General features: G+C 37.7%; 2 protein-coding genes across 7 annotated transcripts in view; one reads left to right on the forward strand and one right to left on the reverse strand.

Moving 5' to 3' along the window:
- The first annotated feature begins 4,219 nt into the window (after window positions 1-4,219).
- Window positions 4,220-21,595, forward strand: LOC104596217 (lysophospholipid acyltransferase LPEAT2). Of its 6 annotated transcripts, none has more exons than XM_088895676.1 (15): window positions 4,222-4,853; window positions 6,732-6,912; window positions 7,072-7,131; window positions 9,624-9,787; window positions 9,875-9,938; window positions 10,285-10,353; window positions 12,951-13,046; window positions 15,182-15,226; window positions 15,338-15,394; window positions 16,149-16,219; window positions 19,485-19,551; window positions 19,729-19,779; window positions 20,665-20,775; window positions 20,857-20,904; window positions 21,012-21,140. In XM_088895676.1, exons 1-15 carry the CDS (start codon window positions 4,387-4,389, stop codon window positions 21,096-21,098), a joined length of 1,638 nt encoding a protein of 545 aa, XP_088751802.1. In that variant the 5' UTR covers window positions 4,222-4,386; the 3' UTR covers window positions 21,099-21,140. The 6 variants fall into 6 exon arrangements, with proteins under 6 accessions (XP_088751805.1, XP_088751802.1, XP_088751804.1 ...); XM_088895675.1 differs by lacking the exon at window positions 21,012-21,140 and adding an exon at window positions 21,153-21,595 and having other exon boundaries at window positions 4,227-4,853; XM_088895679.1 differs by lacking the exon at window positions 20,665-20,775 and having other exon boundaries at window positions 4,220-4,853; window positions 21,012-21,142.
- LOC104596216 (uncharacterized) overlaps window positions 21,479-22,760 on the reverse strand; it is a 32,068-nt gene continuing 30,786 nt past the window's right edge. Inside the window, exon 12 of the mRNA XM_010257283.3 lies at window positions 21,479-21,736. Coding sequence (XP_010255585.1) covers window positions 21,668-21,736 — 69 coding nt within the window. The 3' untranslated portion in view covers window positions 21,479-21,667. The remainder of the gene's footprint in view (window positions 21,737-22,760) is intronic.

A 22,760-nucleotide genomic window follows, 5' to 3' on the forward strand; every position in this document is an offset into this window, starting at 1 on the left:
AGACGACACCAATCTGATGTTGTCCGATCTAAGGTGGTCTTAAACCAAGATTAAAGTCAGATAGTCCTGCCGACTGATGAAGCCGAGGTGAAAGGATGAAGCCGTGCACTAAGATTCTAAAATCAAGAAAAAGGTCAAAGGCTCAAGGAGTTGTTCCCCGAGTAGGCACTCCAACGCTCAAGTCAGTGGTGTGAGATAGATGGTTGGGCTGAACAATTGAGAATAATGTTTGTCCAAGCAGGAAGTAGCAGTATCAAGAGTCAAATGTCCCTTACCCTGAGCGAAGGTTAAGTATTTATAGCCGAAGATCCGTGTCTGACTCGGATGAGGCTTATGGGGTTGTTGGGATGAAGTTACACGCTGAGGTCTTCGGGATAAGTCCATATCCCCAATGGAGTTGTCTCCCGTGTTCGTGTAGGACTCTCCTTGGTCGCGCTTATCCATCTTGCGTGGTGCCGACATGGCTAAGGGATAAGACGGCCACAGAGGATGCCACATGGCGCCTGCACCAGCTCAACCATAACCCAAACAAGTACTACTCCAGTCGCTTTTATATGTTGTCAGAGGGTCGATTCAGTCCTCACAAAATTGTGCCCACACCCTTTTCAGCCATACACTGCTCGTGGGCGGCCCGTGCAAAGTGTAGGCCGTGTCGCCCTCCCCTGGGATAACTTGGGGTTTCGGTCCGGCATTGCCCACGACCCATGCCCATGCGGGCCCATGCTATGCCATGGGCCGAGCCTTGGGCCAGGTCGAGCCATGCATCGGGCCAGCTATTTATTTAAAAAAATTGACAAAAAACTTAAAATTTTAATTTTATATGAATTTTGATGTATACAATTGCTTATATATACAATAATTAAATAAATTAGTATAATAAAATTAAAAAATTATTTACTTTATTAATATATTATATACTATATATTATTATATAATTATAATCTATATAATTATATATAAAATATATAAATAATATATATGGGCCATGTCGCGGGCTAGGCTACGGGTTGGGCTGTGCCAGCATGCGGGCCGCGGGCGGCATGGCCCACTCGATAGTGCCATGTCAGTTTGGCCCATGGACCTAAAACCCAAGGCCCAACATGGCCCGCATGATTGTGTCAGGCCTAGCATGGCCACGGACCGTCATGTCAAGCCATGCCAGGCCAGTCCAAATTCATGCTGGGTTGTGTCGGGCCACGAGCAGCCCAACCCAACTTACACCTCTATTAATACATGTGAAAAGAGTGAACACAATTTTGTGAGCACCAAATCTGATTTCATGTTGTCATTGATTGAATTGTGGAGATGCAAATGTGCGTCTGTAGATAATGTTGAAAGCATTATTAATATCAACATGTTGGTAGCTGTTATCATCTCAATAGAGACTTCCTAACCACGGAACATTGGCATGTTCATTTGTGAATGGTAAAATAACCCCATTATAAATAATTGGAAACATCTCCCTTCCGACATTATTGCTTCTACATGCCTTCCATTATTCTGAGCTAATGAAAACTCGCAAATACCTAAATTTGACCATTTGAATGGCAAATTTGTTTCTTAATTTGCCTTTCCTATTGCTATTACACTGGCTATAAGCTTTTTTTACTTGATTTTGAAAAGTTTACTATTTTATATATTTATTTGCAATTCTGAATTTTTGGTTGAAATGTATTTTTGAAAACTGTATATTTTCATTTAGGTAAGTGGAGTAAATGCATCAATGTCAGAAAGTGCTAAGGAAAGGAAGACAATGATATTTTGATATAAAAAAGGTGGATGTTGATACACAACCGTCAGAAAGTAAAGGGGAAGTTGAAATTTGCCATTATTCATAGGAAATGTTTTGGAATTCGGATGCAGGGAAGTGCTGTGAGGATAAAATCACAGTTTTCTGTCAGTTGTTTCTTGGCCTATTATGGGAAATTCAGAAATTTGGGGTAGTGTAAAGTTAATATCTAAATTTTTAAATATGTCATTATAGTATCTAAATTTTCAAAAAATGTCAAATTGGTCCTTGCCATTAATCGAACAAGAAGATACTATTTATTTTTATTTTCTACTATGATATGAAATGGATGGCACCTAATTGGTTAAATAAGTATTTCTAGGACAATGTTGAACGTATAAATGCGAAGACTGTTTGTATCATAATATGGAGGCCGCGTTCTGTGCACCCATGGGTGCATTGGACGAGTGCACCCTCGAATGAGTGGCAAATACATCGTCTCATCCGTGTTAACCGTGAATTAACGGAAATTTTCTCCATTACTAATAGTTCGGCTGGTTGAACTGGCCACTCTTGATTCTCCTTCCCATCGCCATCGGCAACTCCCTACGCACCGGCATCGTGAGCGGGAAAAAATCCACCATTCCCCGCTTTGATTGGGTGACAAGAACTTTGTATCTGCTCCTCATAGAAGATATAGTCTTGCAAGTAATTGGAACACTGGGTCTGTCGACATTAGGAAATGAACCGACAAAATTGGAAAGGAGTAAATGTCAAGTAAATGAACTCCGGTGAGAAGAAACTGGAACCCAGGAGTAAATGATCCGTCAAGTAACTAGAATGTTAACTAACTGGAATGCTAGATCTGTGGGTCCAGTTACCTGGATTTGATCCGTTGCCCTCTGTCGTGTTCTACAAGGCTGGTTAAACCAACAGAAGAAGCTAGCATTCAAGCCACCAATGGCGAGAAAAAAAATCCATTGTCTCACCGCTAGACCTGTTCATGGGCCAGGCTCGGGTCGAGCTTTCACTCTGTATAAATAAATTTTTCTAAGGCCCAAGCCCGAGCCCGGCCCGACCATCGGGCCTACAACTTGGGCCCGAGCCCAGCCCTCATAAAAAGCCCAAAGCCTGGGCCTGGACCCAAGTCCGAAATTTAGCCCATGCTGTTACTATTGCTGAAGCGACCGAATAGAGAGAGAAAGATTATAAAGAAAAAAATAAATATATATATATATTTTAATAAATATTATATTATTTATATATTTTATATAATATATAAAATACATATTATGTATTTTATAAAATATATAATATTGAGTCGGGCCGGGCCGGGCCGGGCTCGGACCGAGCTTTTTTGACAAATCCCGAGCCCGGCCCGAAATACAGTCGGGCTTACTGTGTTAAGCCCGAGATCAGGCCCGAGGGCCTAATTACATGACCAAGCCCGACCGGGGTGCGGGCCGGGCCGGGCCGAGCCATCGGGCTACCCGGCCCATGAACAAGTCTACTCACCGCTACGGAGATAACAACAAACAAGGGGGAGATATACTCCGGTGAGAAGAAAGGAGGGGAAGAAGAAGAAGAAGAAGAAGAGAGATGGAATGGGTTGCACCGAGTTCAAATTGGTCGCTATAATCAGCCACAACAGGAAGCCCGTCGGTATTGACCCACCTTCATTTGCCTAAAAAAAACCCGTCAGTGTAAGGCTTCGATTTGTTGAAAAGAGAAAACAGGAAGCCCTTGTAAGAAGAAGAGGCCAAGAAGTGTATCGTCGGAGTTCTTGCCGTCGATGGCTACTAGTTTGGGTCATTGTTCACTACTATATGGTTGTTGGTGTGTGGGTAGGGTTCGGGTCCCATGTTAATGGTGCAAAGCCCATTAGTTATGAATCTTGATCCTGGACACATGGTCGATTGGGATCTATTCCTCACTGAACACAATCACATCTCACCCTGTATTGAAAACATGTTCCTATAAATCTATACTACTTGTAAAAGAGCAAATGTCCCTTCTTTTTAGAATTTTCATTAGATGTTTTCTACCCCCTTATCCAAGTAACATACAACCGTATAAAGAGAGTATCTATGTTGTTTACTTTTCCTTTAAAAACTGTCCATTTATAACTGTTCAAAAATTGTCCTTGTAAATAATTTTATCTCAGAGAGACTAACACGTGCAAATGCACATAAATGTTTCTATACATGATCAAGGCATACTGTGAGTTCAGTGTGAGGCGCGATCTGTAAGGAGCAGATCCGTCGAGGAATTGGATCATCAGACATGGAGTGGGCCCCCTACCTCCCTAACTACTCTACACGCAACCCAAAAAGAGAAAGGAACGGACGGTCATGGTATGGTCTGGTCCGGTGTTTTTCTACTAAAAGTAAGGAATTTCCCACGTGTATAAAATAATAATAATAATAAATGGCAAATAAGTACTGCCCATAAATAAATAAATCCGATCCCAAACCTTAAAGTTAGCCGCATCCGCTTTCTCTAGAATTTAATTCGTTCGCGAATCGCGATTGGCCGTCTCGTTATCTTCGGGGGGGCGGAAGGAAGACAAGAAACTCTCTTTACTCATCTATTTATATTCATTTTTCGCACTCTCTCCTCCCTTCTCTCTCTCAACTCTCCCCCTCTTACTGTTGCTAATGGCGGAAGTTGGACTCAACTCTCCTCTTTTGCAACCCGAACACTTCAGAAACTCACCCCCCGAAGCCCAACTAATCCTTGACATCGAAGTCGATGGCTCTGGCAGCTGCGATTCGCTTTCCTCGGTTCATTACAATTATCCCGCTGTGGATACCTCCGAAGAACACAACCCTTTCCATTTCATCGGTGCTGGCAGCTTTTCCGTTCCTCCCCAGTCCCCGGTTGATCCGTTTCGGAATTATACCCCCGATATTCAAGGTCTCTATGAATGGCTCAAAATTTTGGTGTGTATTCCCATTGCAATTGTTCGGCTTGTCTTGCTCGGTCTTTCTCTTGCGGTGGGTTACGTCGCCACCAGATTCGCTCTGCAGGGTTGGAAGGATAAGCAGAACCCGATGCCCAAATGGAGATGTAGGCTGATGTGGATCACCCGCCTCTGTTCTCGTTCTATTCTCTTCTCTTTCGGGTAAGTCGCTGCCCAGGGTTTATCCTTTCATTCCTATGGTCTTATTCTATCCGATTGTTGAGCTAATCATTCCTGTGGATAATAGCTCTAAATTATGCCAATTGCCAAGTGATAAAGTGGTTTCCGACAAGTATGATTTAGTGATCAGCTGTCCTTCCTGATTGTTCCTTTATAGGGTGTTCACGGTCCGGTTCGATGTAGTTTGGAGAAGATCTCCGACCAAACCATTAAATTACGTTTTGAGAAATTTCTAAATCAAAACAAATCGTTTTGGTATGGAAATTAAACTAAACCAAACCATAATAAAAACCGTTTTATTACAGGTTTAGTGCGGTTTTTAATACGATTTGGAGACTTTAGACCATTTTATGATTTTTTTCAAATCTCTCTTATATATAATATTTATATATCATATATTCATATTATATGTATATATAAAATTTCGATATGCAGTTTATGGTTTGGTTCAGTTTATAAAATTTAATAAATCAAACCAAAACCGCCAACTGCAATTTAGAAACCGTAAATTTGGTTTGGTTAGATTCGGTTTTGTGGTTTGAACCGTATTATAAACACCCCCAGTTCCTTATACATATTTTGGAGGTCTTTTATTAGTGGACATATCTTCAGTGTTTAAATTTCTCTACCGTACTCCTTTCTTCTTCGGAAGTTCCTAAAATTTGCTGAGGGAACTGTCAACGAAAGGGTTTTCAGGGTTTTGCAGAGAGCTTAACACTTGTGCGAGCTGCTAAGAAACTTAGACCAAAAAAAGGCATATCAGATTGGGAATTGTTTTTAAATGCACCACTTATTTTATTCTCCTTTTTATTAATCTGGGGAGGAAAAATCAATCATGAATCACTCTATCCAGGCAATGTCATAGAGGCACGTTTTTTTTTTTCGCTTCATGGGCTACACAACAGGGGTAGCCCATCCCCTTTCCCTTAAGCCCCCCAACCCCTGGTGGCAGCGGGATTTGATCCCAGGTCTCTTCTCTTACGAATGAATCTAAATCACCATCAGTTGGCATCTAAGAGGCACGTTGAATACGTAAATGTTTTGGATATTTAGATTTTAACCACTTCATACCCATTATATAGGAGAAATAGACCTGGGTGGACCATTGAGGACCTCTCTTTCTCTCTCTAACTTGTAATAATAAATATATTAGAAACTTCCAACCTGGAGACCAAGGATTAAGCCCCCCTCCCCCTTGTATATTTCAATACAATGTTTTAAAAATTGATCCAGAGAACCATTCTAGTCACCGATTTTTGAGTTGATGGTTTGATCATCCGGTTCAAATGAAAATAGACAAAAACTGTTGAATGGGTTGATGATTTGACTGCCTGGATCAATAGATCGTTGACCAATTCAATATTTTTGACTGGAGACCGGATTTAAGGTAAAATGGAACTGATTGCCTGAACGATTCTTGATCCGAACGGTCTGACCATCCGGGTCAACAATAGTTCAAAAACATTGTTTCAATGTGTTCGTGTCAAATTTCCTTTATATTATATATTCTGCGTTTTCTTTATCGTATTTTTCCTTTTTTTTTTCTTTTACCTTAATGTGTTACAAAGTAAATTTGGGACCGGTTTCTTTGGTATGGGGGTCCATGTTCACCTTTTATTTTTCTTGGTTTGCAGTATATGGCTCTATAGTATCTAACACAAATTCTCACCTTCAGAAAACCTCAAATAGTTAAGATTAAGGCTCAATTGATTTGAGTAAAACCTTCCTATGAATAAATAGTTTCACATAATTTTAAGGAGGTTTCATGCTTTTACTTCTCCACTTCCCCCTGTCCCCTAATGATGCAATTCCATTCGGGTTCAAAACTAATGCATCGTTTTTTTTTTTTTTTGGTTTCAGTTATCATTGGATAAAGCGCATAGGAAAACCTGTTCCAAGAGAATCTGCTCCTATTGTTGTATCTAATCATATAACATTCATTGAACCCATTTTCTTTTTTTATGAATTATTTCCAACAACTGTTGCTTCTGAATCCCACGATGCCATACCTTTCGTTGGAACAATTATTAGAGCAATGCAGGTAATTTTATGCCTCTGGTCCCCCAAGTATGTTGTTTATCAGAGTTTCTGCCAATGGTCACTGGTATTTATGTAAGACACGTGTACTTTATGTATTTTGTTGCTCTGTGATGTGATTAAGGCCTGAATTATGTTTTTTCTCTTTGTATTATGTTCTTAGGTTATTTATGTCAATAGATTCTCAGCACCATCAAGAAAGCATGCTGTTCATGAAATAAAGGTAAACGGGCTCTACGTCTTAAATGAACTGTTTACCTTACTATGGTTTCTTCTTTCTTGTCTTTCCCCAGTCAATTGTTTGATATAGTTCAAGAAAGATATGCTAAATTTATCATGTTACATATAATTTCCTGACTGTAATTAACTATTTTCCATGCTTTTACTTACAAGATTCTTTGGCCAATTTCAAAAATTCCAAGAGGTCAATGGGCTTGGTCAAATCATCATGCATTACTGGCAAATGGTAGTCATATTACCAACTCTCTAGCCCGTCTTTTCTGTTTACTACCAAAATTACGTAAAGTTCTAATCACTGAACAACATTGGACAAGGCTTCCTGAATTCTTTTCCAAGCTTATGCTTATTTTTGGACTTGAAGTAAACCTTAGTCATCTTACTAGGCTCTTATCCACTGCCTACATTCCTTTCCTGTTCTTTGTTGGGCATTCCCAAGACAGGTCAAGCCACTTTTGATGCTTTGAACTTTTTGTTTTTCTCTCTTGAGAAAGGGTACTGATCTGTTTTACTCCCCAGCCCTCCCCCAGCAGTCCTTCAAGGAATTTATGCTTGCAAAATTATTCCTTAAGCAAATTAGAAAAAGAGTGGCATTGGTTTCGCTTTTGTTGGTTTGTGTTCTAGGGCTTTTTCTATAGTGTTAGTTTTCATTTATTTCACAATTTCCCCAAGACATAGGGGAAATTTCTCATTTCCCCAAGAAGTGAAACAAGAATCTCCTGAAACAAAATTTTCCAAATATGTCTTGATGTCAGCCCAATATTTTATGATTTTCAATATATCAGCATGCTTTTCAATTTATTGTGCAAATATTCCAAATTTCAACAAATCTTGGCAGAGGGTGGGCCTTTGTTCAATGGTTGGGTTGCTCCATTGTTACCTAGGTGATCAGGGTTCAAATCTTGGAAACAGTCTCTCTATATGTGCAGGGGTAAGTCTGCGTACACAATGCCAGACAAAACCCACATCTATATGTAGACATAGACATATTGATCTAAAGATTCTAATGATTAAATATGATTTCAATCTAAAGAATCCAATTAGAGAAATTGTACTGGCAGCTAAAGCATATATCTTTTGCTCTTTTGCAATTGGTTGCTTTTTATTTTTGTTCTTGTTTGTGAGAGATTTAGCACCATAGGTCCATAACCATAATTGAAGATATTTAATTCTTCCATCAACCTTTTCATTGATAAGGTCTAAAATATTGATCCTTTTCTACAAATTCGTGTTATCAACTCTAGTATGTGGATCTTGAAATTTTTTATCAACCATTTGCGTCGAAGTAACTGCCCTAAAATATTTTTCACTTTCTACCACCATCCCAATACTTAAAATCCTCGTCTTCTATTCATTTCTGCAACCTAAAACTCTTAGAGCATGTGGCAATGACAAATTACTTATCCCTGCAACCTATAAAAGCTCTGAGATCTTATTAACCACCTATTAGCTCCAGCTGTTATCCTAAACCCTGCAATCTTGGGCCCATAAGTAGGACATCCTACCCTGTCTCATGAGCAGGGCTTCACATCTTGTTTTATACATTTATTGGTTGGTAGAATCTTGTAACTTAATAAAAAAAGTTTCACCTTTGTATCTTTTTACTTAATATTTATTTCTCTAAGGAATGGGCTATTAGTAAATACTAAATAGTAGCATCCTTTTTATCAAAGAGGGTCTCAATTAAGCTGGTTCAAGGTTGAGCACTGCTCAAGAAAAGGTACCTAGGGTATCAGGGACTGGCTAAAGACAAATAATTACAACATTAGAATTTCTCAAACAACTCTTATACTCTCAAGTTTTTTCTCTGTGGGACTTCTTGACTTTTTTGACTTTAAATTGGATATGAGAAATTAATGATTTCAGGGAGACTTCTCCTAAAATTCAATACATCATAGGTCATTTTTTAAGCAACCATAATTTATTGAAGTTTTGGCACTGTATGCCATTTCTATCCACCTATTTGTGATTAGTCTAGCCATGGTATTTTTTGGACTCTAATGACAGTTCATTTTATCTTATTATATCTACTCTAATAACAGTTTTATCTTGTTTAACATAACTGTCCTATAGGTTGATGGGGTAAGCATAATTTGTAAATATATTGCAGTTTAGCACCATTCAATGTTTAAAATAAGGAAATTGTAGTTTATCTATTTTTGAAGAGTATAGACACGTATAAGAACTGATTAAAGTCTCGGTTATGATTTCTTATATAAATCTTGTCTTTTGTTCTTATCTTCAATGAAATTACATTACATTGTTTTTTTTCTCCTGTGATAGCAGACCATGCTTATTATTGCATCATCTTGAGGGTCAACATCTATGGAAAACTCTTTAAACTTGCATAACAGTCTTTGAATATGTTGCCGTGTTTTCCTTATGTTTAAATTTATAGAATTAGGGTCAAATATGTAATTTTATATCAATTTATAAGCTATTTGATACAGAAATGTGCTTTTAAGGATCTGAATACAGAGAAAGGCTTCCTGCAATAATTTTCCTCGAGTTTTGTTGTTTCCTGAGGGTACCACAACTAATGGGAGGGTCCTTATATCATTCCAACTTGGTGCGTTTATTCCTGGTTTACCAATTCAGCCAGTGGTTGTTCGCTATCCCCATGTACATTTTGACCAATCTTGGTAGGACTTTTTGTGCATGTGGAATTTACTGTGTCTGAAGTGATATATTGTTAGTGGCTGCTTCATTTGACACTGAATTTTGTTTAGGGGACATATTTCTTTGCCAAAGCTCATGTTCAGAATGTTCACTCAATTTCACAATTTTATGGAGGTAAACACTCTTATCCTATACATGTTTATTTTCCTTATATATTTATCATTTTTTGCTTTAGCTGTTAATCTTTTGTAGAAATTGTCTATTGAATCTTCTTTATGTTCTTCCACTAGAAAAAATTGAAGCTAACTAATACTCTATGCCAAGATCATTCCTTCTTGCTTCCTACATCATTATAACTCACTGTTTATGTATCCCTTCCAAGTGGACTTGTACATTCTTTTAGTTCATCTTGATTTCTTTTCTCTTTCATAAATTTGTGGAGCCACTGTGGATCCATTGTAGTGGCTTCTGATATTATTGTGGAGTTCTTAATTGAGGATTCTTGTTCTGGATTTTACAGGTAGAGTACCTTCCTATTGTCACCCCACTTGAAAGACAAAAAGAAAGCCCTGTTCATTTTGCTGAGAGGGTGAGCACATATTAATGATCTCATTTTTTGAACATGTTTACTATTTTATCTTTGGAGATATTTCTAAAGCACACAAGAGAGAACCTTCTCAAATGAATAAGTAATTCCATTTGAAGATTGGGTAATATAGAAAAGCTCACCAGGTTCTCATCATCATGCCCTATCAACATTTATTTTCAGCATACCTGTTGGACCAAATCTTTAATGATGATTCTACTTTGTAACATGATTGTATCAATACACGATCTAGCAGAGCTGTTTTGAGAAATACATGAGGAGAAGTCTCTCTGAACCAGTAATGATTACTTAACTCAATCATAGTCCCAACCATTTGGAACTGGTTTCACAAATCTTGTCCTGCCCTCATGCTTTATCAAGAGCCATTTGCCAAGTCTTAAGTCCTTGATCATTTCTTACCACTCCATTTCATGTTTTCTTTGGTCATCCCTATGTTCTTTTACTTGCACCAAGTTACTCCTCACTATTGCAGTCATCGGTTGGTTATGCACATGGAAAAATCATTTGAGTTGATTTTCTCCCATCTTATTGCAAATTGGATTGGAGCTACTCCCAACTTCACAAGTCCTCTCCAATATACTCATTTCTAATATGTCCTTTCTAGTTGCACATCTCAAATGCCCTTCTAAAAAGTTTGCTGTTGCACTTAGACTACAACTCCCACAAGAGTAGGGAGAAGACCAATCAAAAACTGCAATGGATTTCTTTAGACACATTTACAAGCTGATTAAACAAGGACCATGCAAAAGTTGGTTTTTATAGTGAGGTGACCAGTGTTTTAAAAGGCATGGGAGGCGTACGCCTAGAGGTGCGCCTCCAGGTGAGGCGCTCCCAAAACGCCCTGAGGCGTATTGCCAGAGGCGCTAACACCTCTGAGGCGTACGCCTCATGCGTTTTTTTCATGAGGCGTGCTAGAGGTGTACACCTCATGCGCCTCATGCAAATCTTATATAAATAGACAAAAAAAAGAAAAAAGAAAAAAAAAGGAAAGGAAAGGAAAATAAATGGAAGGGAAAGAAAAAGAAAGAGAAGAAAAAAAGAGAAAAGGAAAGAAAAGAAAAAGAAAGGGAGTAAAAGATTTTTATTCTTCTTAATATAAAAGATTTTTATTAAAAATAAAGAAAAAATGAGATCCCCCCTTCCTCTTCATTCTCCTCCTAACCCCCCTCCTCTTAAGGAGGCTTACGCCTCCTTGTGTTTGGGAGGCTTACGCCCCTTGCGTTCTGAACTATGCCTCATGCCTCTAGGTAGTGGAACGCCTTGCATTACGCCTCCGCATTTTAAAACATTGGTGGTGACTGGTAAGCATTATGAAGTTGGGAAAATATTTCCATACCTTTCGGTGAGATCCTCACAGCTCTACAGATGAATCATACCCACAATTTCCCCACTGAGCATGATTTTAAATTTTGGTGAAATTTCAAGAAAATTTGATTTTGGATATGTTAAAATAAAGTATGAAAAACTTTGCATGAATTTGTTTTGTAACAAAATAAAAATAAATAACATAAATATAGAAAGTAGCATAGAATATTAAGATTATTAATTAAACAAAAAAATTTCATGAAAAAACCTCTTAGAGTTCTGAAATTTGAAAACTTTTGCTTCAAATCTTGGGTCCAAGATGATTGAATTTCTAAATGTAAGGCTTCTCTTCCTGGTAACCTTTGCATTCTGACAACATAGCCATACTGATATGTTCTATGGAGAGATTTGACCAGAATATTTCCTCGTATAGTTACCATATGAAGCAATGGCTTCCTTTGGATTAAGTTTCTGCAACAACCAATGAAAATAAGTTTTGTTCCTTCCTTTCCTCAGATTCCATGCCTGGCCATTTCCCCTTCCAGTAGATATTTAGGAACTGCCCAGGCAGCAGTTTTTCAATATATTTATCCATCCCATATCTCTAGACTTGTGCTTGTTTTTTATTAGTTTTATTTATATAACATAATAAAAGGAAAACAAGTAAGGGCAAAGTGAAAATTATATGGTCTTTTTTCCTTGTATGTGTTAGGGCAGGGGAGGTACTGTACCTAGTGTTTGTGCAACTGCACTGGTTTGGAGCTATTTTCTAAGAATAGAATACAGTGTGCTGCTAAGATGGACATTTACCATAAATGAACTGAAGAAGAAGTCTCAACCATCTATACTTTTATTAGTTTAAACTTTCCTATTTCATTTTTTATGACTGTTGATACATGCTCCTTTTACTTTATATTTCTGGAACTTGCTTCATTCTAGGTAACACAAATGTAGTCCAAATATATTACTAATGATGATTGGTGAACTCCTAGGTTTAATGTGAAGTGGATATACATGACCATGCTATTCTACAGGTCCAAGATCTCTGTTTGTTAATATGGGCTAAGTAAATTATTCAAGGATTACAAATGCATGGCCGAAAGCTCTTGATTAGCAGTATCTTCAGTATTAAATTCTCAATTACCTTGTAGAAAGCATCATACTTTCTATTTTCTAGTGCTGCCTCTTGAGATGTGTTTTCTAAAATTTCCCATTTAGATTATGGGGTAATAAATATCTAACTATCAGTTCATTGTTGATGAAATGCTTTGCAGACTAGCTATGCTATTGCAAGTGCACTCAATGTTGTCCAAACATCTCATTCCTATGGCGACTTAATGCTTCTGGCTCAAGCAGCCAAATCACAAAAAGTAAGAAATGCTCCCTTTACATGCTTTATTGCTAAGATGGCCTTTTTTCTTTCTTTGTCTGTTTCTAACCCTTGATAGGCAGGGTACTTTAGTTCCTGCAATCAAATTCTGGTCCTTAAATCTTGAAATGATTTTACAAATTTTAAAGAACAATGCACCTGTTGGAATGATAAAATTAACCTTGTTATTTAGAGGGATAATATCATATCCAATTTTGTTGGTGAATTTTTTTAATCAGTAACAGCCACAATTTTATTGACTGATGAAAACATGAGTTACAATATCAAAATGTGTCATGCACCACACTTTGATAGGCTAGCCCCAGCCACCTACTCCCTGTAACATCTTTTACATTTTTCTTTCACAGCCAATCTTCTTGGACAACAATCGCCTGATACAATTAACTTGTATTGGCCTCTTGTCCCTCTAATACATCAGCTAACCCATTGGCTGATCTCTGGACACAAGTTGTCCTTGTCTGTCTAGCCAGGCACTGCACCTCTCTCGTGATATGCCTATATTTCCAAGATCCTTCCATATTGTTCTTAATCCAACCCATTATTACTTTGGTGTCTCCATCCATCACTTGACTCCTATAGTTGAGAGATTAACCATTCTTATTCCTTGTAAGACTGCTGACACCTCCGTCCTTGTCAAATCTCCATTTCTAATGGGTTCTGATGATTCACAATCTGGTCGCTCCCTGCTAGAAGGCAGCTCGGATGTCGGACTGGCTACATGGCCGGGTCAAACTTCAAGGCAAGAAGATCAGAGTATTCCATGGTGTTTTACCCAGTGTGGGCACTCCAATGCTTAAGTTAGCAAAGGAGATTTAGAGAGAGCTGATAGTTTGTAAGTATGAGAATACGAGAGCTAAATCGCACGTACCTTGTGAGGCTAGAGGCGAAGCCTTTATATAGGCAAGCTGCCGTGGGCCTCACGATGCATGTCCGAGATCACCGGCCCGCCAAACCCGGAGTTAGCTTCGCACCCGAAGATGGACTTCGAGTAAGCTGATAAGGCTTATGCAAGTCCATCCGAATTGGGCGGAGTGAAGATAAGGTCCGTTGACGTGCGCCGTGATCCTGAGGAGATCGGAGATAGTTGGCTTGCTTCTAGAAAGAGGCTACGTGGCACCTCGGAAGGTCGGTGGATGTAGTGAGCTGCTTGGGACTCAGTCTTAGTTGAGTGACCTGAGGTGCTCGAGGTGACTAGGACTGCTGAGGTGTCCAAGATTGTTGAAGTGTCATCATATCACTCAGTTGCTTCACGTGTCATGTCATCATTGGACGGACCAAATTATCCCTCATCAGGTTCCAAGTAAAAAGTGAGTTTTAAATCATATTTCTGAAAATTCCCTAATTCCTACTTTATTGATGCCTTTGTTCTTACTATTTAATCTTGACGTCCATGATTGTCTTTTAAAGCTTGTTCTACTTCTTTTTTCATGAACTGTTATATCAATGCATGGACAAAGGATTTTAAAGTACCAGAAGGTATTTAAGTGGAAAATCAAAGTTTTAACTGTTTGGCAGCCCCTGATTTCCTTTCCAGATTTGAGCTGGCATTGGTAGCCTAATTTGTAATTAGGCTGTCTTCAATTGAGTGAGTCATCCCTCACTGACTTGATCTGAATGACTGAAGCATTGTAGTTGTTCTTATACCCCATGTTTTTCTTTTCATTTTGATTTCTATCATTTCTCTTAACTGCTTTATGATATTGGATGGCCTTCCTTCTGGGTCTTGAAAGAGCAGGCACTTGGGAGTCCATGCATCTAGGATTTACTTTGTATTGAATAGTTGTCTTTATAGGAATTTGTTTTGTAATTTCTGCATGGGAACATGTCCATAGAAATTATAGAAATTCGATCATTTCAGAGGATCTGCAACCAATATGTGTCCGAGTTTCTATTCATGTCTTCAGTAGAAACAATTACATTAGTGTCATGTCTTTCAATCTTAAATTATTCCTACACTGTGGTCCCATTCTTGTGCCCTATATCTATTAGTAAGCATAACATCCAGTGTGTTACATGTGCTTACTCACATTACTGTTAAATTAAAATTTTAATAAGAAACTTTTGTTGTTGTTGTTGTTATTTATTATTTAGCATTTGTTTATTATTATGTGGCAGGAAAAGGCCTCAAGTTATATGGTGGAAATGGCTAGGGTGGAAAAGGTGAGTTTTTTTTTTTTATTTTTTGTTGAAATATCTCAACATCCAAAAACTTCCCTTCAGTTGTACTTTAAGATGTTAGAGCTAGATTTTCATCCAGGAATGTGCATGTAGGAGGCCATTGCTTGGTGCTATGGAAAAATGTTGGATTCACAAGCAATGAGAACACAGGTTCAAGTCTGAGAATGGACATCTTGTGCTAAAAATGCCTGAAGTTAGGTCTGTGTTCAGTCCACCTCTCCCAAGCTATGTTACCTAGATACAGTGAGGACACAGCTGGACATGGTGTCAGATACAGAATTACACTAGTAATTAAAGTATCTGATACAATATGGATAACCAGGTATCCAGGTATCACTATCATAGCTCCCAAGACCATGGATAACCAGGAACAATATCAACTAAGGACCTTTATCTATGTTATGTAGTATTATGTAGTAGAAATTATTAGGTTTGAATTGCAAGCCCTTCATCAAAGGGTATAGACAACTGAAACAATTTTCTCTTCATTGATGAATAAAACTATTACCTATATCATGAATATAACTGGAGAGTGTGCTCAAATATAATCTACAAATGTAAAAGGGATGGGCTTACCAGTCAAGTTGCTTAGAGAAGATCCTGCATGACTGAGGATTTTTCCATGTGGAAAATGAGTTTGGTCCATTGTGACTCCCTGTTTTCGTCCCACCATCCATGTGACAAAGTTTGGCCTGAAAGACTTGGCCACGTGTTTAAAATAAGCCTTTTACAAGTCTTCAATTAAAAAAATTAAAATTTTCAAACAGTTAATATCTATTACAAGTCCCTGCTTTTTTTTTCTAGGTAGTGTTACTTATTAATATTATGCTTGATTATTTATTTATTATACTTTGCTGCAATAAGGAGAAAAACTGAATTTGGATTATTCTATTTCATTTTACAGTTGTTCAACTTAAGCACCTTGGAAGTTCTGGAATTTCTAGAGAAATTTCTTGCTATGAACCCAGATCCTAGGTAACATCTAACTGACATCCTGCTCTTGTTTCTTTTAGATAAAATCGTATCACATTGATGCTCAATGTGTGTTAAACATCTTATTGAATGCTGAAATGATTTTCCTTTTTTTCTTACTTTTTATAGTTGTCATCATTTATCATCTAGACCATCAAGGAAGTGAGGAACCATAGAGCGTATTTCTTCCCTAAATGTTGGCAAAGGGTGGAACATAGACTTCCCTTGCACTGAAATGAAACATGGCTGCACAGCTTGAAAACCAAGCATAAAGTCTTTTCTAATGCTTAGTTAAATTTGTTTTTTTTTATCAGCAGAGGAATTTTATTTAAATTAAGAGAACAAGTTACAGTATTACAGTAAAAACAGAAACACAGTCATTGCAACTTGCAAAACAGTATTACAATAAAGCCCAAAGAAACTGCTGCCTGTAAACTCCCTGTTTGGCTAATGAATTGGCCATCCCATTTGCAGTCATTCTGATCCATGTGAAAGAAGTATTAAGTTCCCTTTCTAGGCTTTCAATCTCCCTTAGGGAACGTCTGTAAATCCAAGGAGCATTACCCCAAGTCTTAGTCCATGATATCACCAGTTTTGAGTCCCCTTCAACCTCCAAGTTTTTTAAATCTGCTTGTTTGGCAAGTTTTAGCTCCTGAAGCAGTGCTAATAGTTCAACCTTTATTAAGTTACCTACCCCTAAAGGTCCTGAATACATTGCCAAAACGTTGCTTGAGTCTCTAAATACACCACCAAAGCTTGCCAATCCCAGGTTTCCTATAGAGCTCCCATCAAAACTCAGCTTTATTTTATTAGTAGTTGGGGGCTTCCTTTCCATCACCTTTCTTTCTTTGTTCTTAGAGGAGTATGCTACTTCTTTCCACACCCTTATTATATTAGCTTGATTTTGTTAGGAGCCAAGTATTTTTTACCCAGCATGCAACTTTTATCTTTATGGTTTCCACAAATTCTTCCTTTGACCTCTACTTCTCATTGAAGATTCTTGCATTCCTTTCCTCCCATAAGTCCACACCACAGTGGAAATATTACATACAACCTAAATCTGATGAGATTAATAAAGATTGGATATAGAACTTGATGTATTCACATATTAAGCATTCTTCTCTTTTGTACTCTTGCACACTCCACCCCCTACAGAACCTAAATATTATCCATTATTTTTTTATGACTTTATGAATAACTGAAGTGTTTTATTAATGAAAAGCAGAAGAAGTGGAAATATTACATACAACCCCTGGGTAAGGTGTATATGTATGTGATGTAATGTAATATCAGTATGAAACTAAAACTGCAAGGCTTCTCCATCGAAACATGAAACAAGATTTCAAATTATGTTCCTGCATTGAATAACTCACAGGGTTTAAACTGTTGCCAAGTTGGGCGCAATGTGGCCCTTCTGTTCCCAATGGTTAGTTGTTTTAGTCCAAGTCAAAATTCCATATAGAGGAGAAGCAACATAATTAAATTAGTACAGATTTGATCAGTTCTTGTTCAACAAGCTGTACAAAAAAGCAAGTGTTTTGTTAAGGGAAATCACTCATTTTTGGGGACACAACCACTAATTGTGATCCGGGGCTCTTGTAACTTACAAGATTGCATTTATTAAGATGAGCAGGACTGATCATTGGATGTGTCCCTGTCCAACTTACTTGAGGGAGGGCCTAAACGAAAATTCAGCATAATCGGATGTTTTAAACAATCTGGTTCTCACCTCACTAGAATTCAAACAGAACTCTTGGCCCATATATGATAACAAGAATTTAAGCTGATGTTTTGCACAGTTAATCTTCATGATGGGACATATGGTGCCAGTAGGCTATCTGGTGAACTCTCTAGCTGTTCGTAGTGGAGACCTGGGATCTAATCTTGCCATCAGGTTTAGGGGTTCTCAGGTTTGGGGAAGGGTTTACCCCACTTGTGTAGCTCATTTACACACACCCCAAAAAAAACCTTAAAAGTGGGGTATTGATGCTGGGGCCAGGCCATCCTAATGCAAGACAGGTTGCAAGTTATGGGGCCTAAGCCATCTTGTAGTTTCCTTGTCTTTCAACATGTTACTTTGCTCCTTGACCTACCACCTAATTGGTTGTTTAAGATAAATGATGATTAACTACAGATGCAGAATTCATACCCATTAATTTTTAACTCTTGCACTTAAAATGCTTTTTTTTTAACTTTTTTCCTACTGAATGGTATTTTATCTTTTTTTATAGTGAAAGAGAATTTATTAATAAAGAAAAAAGTAAGTTTTTACAAGTATTACATGTAGAAGTAAGAGTGAACACCTATACAACAACTCATGTCATCTCCCCCAAGTGTGTGACCATGCAAAAATACAAAAAATTGTAACTGAGCCCATATGTATGTCATCTTCAATAATGTATAGAGCATTCCAAAATTGCTACGAAAAGAAGCTCCATCTATGTCTGCAAAATCTATCAACATGTGACTGCATATAAAAGATGTAACCAAGCCATGTGCTGTATTAAAATGTCCAAAGAGCTCCAAAGTTGCTACCAAAAGAAGCACTATGTCTGTAGAGTCTATCAACACCATGAGCGGAGACACGATTCTTATAAAATCTGGGGTGGGGAGGAACTCTACTAGGATGCAGGCCACCTTATATCACCCCCAATGTATATATAAATGTGTTGGCTCCAGCACCTGGCAATACCCCAGTCCGAAATTAGAGATCCATGTGCGAGCATAATCTTCTAGGAGACTTGAACTTTCCATCAAATACACTTCTATTTCCTCCAAATCCCCCCGACAAATAAAATTTTTCTGCTCCCATTAGAGGAAGGCCAAAAAGAGAATATCTTATGGGGAAGAGATGGGCTAAAAACACATCTAGGGAATAAGTGAAGAAATGAGTGCGCTCATACTAAGCCACCTGGCAGTGGATGAACAAGTGACTCATTGATTCATTGCTCAATTAGTCTAAATATTTGATGGTTGTGAGTTATCTTCTTTTGTTTAAGAATGAGATTCCATTCTTAAGCTGAATTTGAGTTCTTCTCTTTCATTCTTTAAGAATGTTCAGGTGTCATTTACTTCTAAAATAGGGTATGGGGTCTAGGCAACTTATGAATTTGTATTTATGATACAGTATGTGTTGTTCTGTATATTTGTCTTACTAGTAGCCAGATGCTAGTGTTTTTTATAGGTATACACTTCTCATTTTTCTTTTGGCCATTAAAGTTAATAGTAAAGCAAAATTCATCATATTCTCATTATTTTGTATTCACAGTGGACGTGCCAAATTCCACGACTTTTTGAGGGTTTTGAAGTTAAAAGCAAGTCCTCTTTCTGAGAAGGTTAGTTACCAGGATGGTCTTTAAACTTTTTTATTTATTCTAAGTTCTCAGAACTTGGTAATTGATTTTTCCACCTTTTTCTCCTTTTTGGAAGCCTTAAACTATTATGCTATGAAATCTCTCCTGAACTGCATCATTGGTAAGGTTTATCATTTATTTTCTGTTTTGGCCATTCAGATCTTTAAGTTCATAGATGTGGAGAAGTGTGGATCAGTTACATTTCGACAGGTAATTGGTTGTTGTATTCTGTCTGTGCTAATTACTCTTATATGCTAAAAGGCACAAAAGATGCATAATGGATATCCTCTCATTTGGCAGTGCAGAGCTTGCCATTATCTTTAGAACTGATAAACACAGCTGATGGATGATGTTCCTCCGTTGATATTTTTGCACCTTCCATGATTGGTAACAAATTATGTGCCAATAGATCTTACATCGCTAATAGAAACAAATTAAGTACAAAGTAGGATTTTGAATGAGGAACAAATACAAAATTCACAACTAATAGCAAGCCAATGAAAAAGTATGAAGTATGTCAGAGGGCCAAAAAGCACGAAGTATCAAAAACTGATTTTGTGCTTTTCATGTTTTTTCTATTTTTACTTTGTGTTTTTTACAGGTAAAAAGCATGTCAAACAAGCGCATTCATGTACTTCTCGTACTTTCATACTTTCAAAAGTATAAAAAAAATACTTTGAAAAGTGCAACCAAACAAGGTCTTATTTTACCATAGAATCAGCAATGCTATTTGCAGATCTAGGTACCCATTTGAACAAGTAGTTCAAGCCAGATGCCAAGATCTTTACTTCTCGCATTGAGTGTCTTAATACCCAAGAGCCTTCCATTGAGGAGCAAACCAATATAAGCCCACCTAGCAGTCACCTTCACCACCAAGTTTTAGTAGTTAGATGACTTGGCCAGTTTAACTAATTGAAGAAGAGCATTCCCTCCCTACCTCCTTATCCAGTGTTGTTTTGGTCAATGACTCAAGTTACATGTTTGCTAATGCGATTTGCAGTCATCATTGTTTTATCTTGGTCATCATCATCATCGTTATTTTTTATTGTTATTGTTGTTGCTTGGCATGCCAAAACTGGATTGCGGAACCTGCAGTTCTTTTTTGGATCAGCTCATATCCTGAAGCAGCAACTTTTCTCGCGAGTATGTGAATTAGCCTTCACAGAATGTGATGCACTGAGAAGTGGTTACATCTTGAAACAACAGGTATTGTGGTTATATCTCCTTTCCTTGGGTATTTTCCCATTTGTTTTAACACCTTTCGTGTTCTTGTTGAACTTGTAACAGCTGGGAGACTTTCTTAAACCAGCAATATCGGATACGTCCGAAGATGAGGTAAGCAAACAAGGAATCCGGATCTGCTGACCACAATACATTGCTGGCCACATTCATCCAGCCACACAACAGGAATATCATAAGAGATGTTACTTCCCAATGTGCAGCTAGGTGAACACGCCAGCGATATGTTGTGTCTCAGAACCGAACTCGCAAACAAGTGCCTGCTATTGGGAATTTTCTTTTCAGCATGAAATGTTCACTATTTTAGAAACGAGACGCTTACAGCCTGCATATTTGGCTAATAGGTGAATCAACTTTTCAAGTTATTTGATTCAGACGACGATGGAAGGATCAGCAAGGATGATTTCATGGCCTCCCTTAGAAAGAATCCTTTGCTAATAGCACTTTTCATGACACAACGGAGGCATGCGATGGCAAGGTAGAACCGTAGAGGTTACTTGATTGACAGCTTTATTCGACCAAGGATCAGTTGGATAAGATTACTGTATTTTTCTAATTTTTTATGTGCTTGTGATTTTTTTTTTCTTTTCTTTTCGTGGTGGGGGTAGTACTGTGTCATATATGGTGTCAGAATTGGCTCCATAGAATTTTTTTCTACTATGGGAGCTTCTTAAATATCTAACCCTGTAAAATACTTCATTACGGAGTTTGATTGAACATTTATGTATTTTCTATTTACAGAAAAAAGAAAAAAAAAAAAAACTGATGGAAAAATGAGAAAAAGAAAGGTGCTAGTACAAATGGGGATCAGAACAAGATTACAACATTTACAGTACAAGTGCGACGTTACCCGCTCGTTTCACATCACAACACATTTATCTTTTGACTTTGATTCCTGCTTAGATATGCTGCCAGTTTCCCTTGGCGTCTGCAAACAAGGGAAACAAATTCAATCAAAGTAGAAAATAACTTGTAATAAAATTATAATGCAAGATGGGCACATTAGCGTTTAAGTCTGAACAAGAGAAGTGCGAAAAGCAGTTTCATCCAAAAGTAGAATGTAGGATTGCATTTGCAATAGAGAGAACTTGGGTGCGCTCAACCTGAGCCTTGCCCAAACCCAGGCAGACTTATACACATATGCATGCTTATATGCAAAACAAACAAAATTTCTGTTCAAAGGTTTAAACTAATGATACTACATAGGATCGTACAACTTTTTAATACATTGGACCAAATGAGCCCAATTAAACAACCTGAGCCTGGCTTGAGCTTGGACTGTCAATTTAAAGTTCAGGCTGAGCCTGGCTTGAGATTGGTCATTCAGTTATGTTTAGTACCATATCCTTCATTAAATTATGGGTGCTTAAAACATTTCTTATTATATTCATAAAAAAAAAATACATTTCTTATTACATCCACAAAAGTCTTTTTCAATCTACCCTTGGCACTTTCAGCCCCTTCTGTAGATGGTCTTTTTAAGCACATATCCTTTCTAAGTTTTACCACTCCTCCATCTAAGCATTGGCATTTCTGCCACTCATTTTCTGGACATGTTATCTATTAACTAATACACTGCTACATATAACACAGTTGGCCTTACAACTATTTTATAGAATTTTCATTTTAATCAAAGTGGTATTTGCCTATCATATGAGACTTCAGATGTGACATTCCATTACATGTCATTAACAAACATCAGGCACACTAAGACATCTTGAATATGTTTAGTCAATTCATCTATGACTAGTGCAAATAAGGACCAAGTGTTAAAACCTTGGTAAAAAACCATTGTAACTGTAAAATTTCATGTCTTTCCCACAAGTTTTCTAACATTGTTTTGGACGAGTGGTAAAAAGATTGTATTAATAAATATAAGAGGGTGAGAAACCCTTGGCATATACAAAAAGGTGCCTATATATGCACAGAGAACTTTACATTCAGGTCCACAC

This window comes from Nelumbo nucifera, chromosome 1 (genome assembly GCF_055504915.1).
Source record: "Nelumbo nucifera cultivar China Antique chromosome 1, China Antique-T2T, whole genome shotgun sequence".
NCBI lineage: Eukaryota > Viridiplantae > Streptophyta > Magnoliopsida > Proteales > Nelumbonaceae > Nelumbo > Nelumbo nucifera.

What these genes read in the sequence shown, in the direction of transcription:
- LOC104596217 (XM_088895675.1), top strand. Translation starts at nt 4,387, where the DNA reads ATGGCGGAAGTTGGACTCAACTCTCCTCTTTTGCAACCCGAACACTTC. An exon ending in AAATGGCTAGGGTGGAAAAG is followed by an intron (nt 15,227 to 15,337) that starts GTGAGTTTTTTT and finishes ATGTGCATGTAG; the next exon opens with GAGGCCATTGCTTGGTGCTA. An exon ending in GTTACATCTTGAAACAACAG is followed by an intron (nt 20,776 to 20,856) that starts GTATTGTGGTTA and finishes AACTTGTAACAG; the next exon opens with CTGGGAGACTTTCTTAAACC.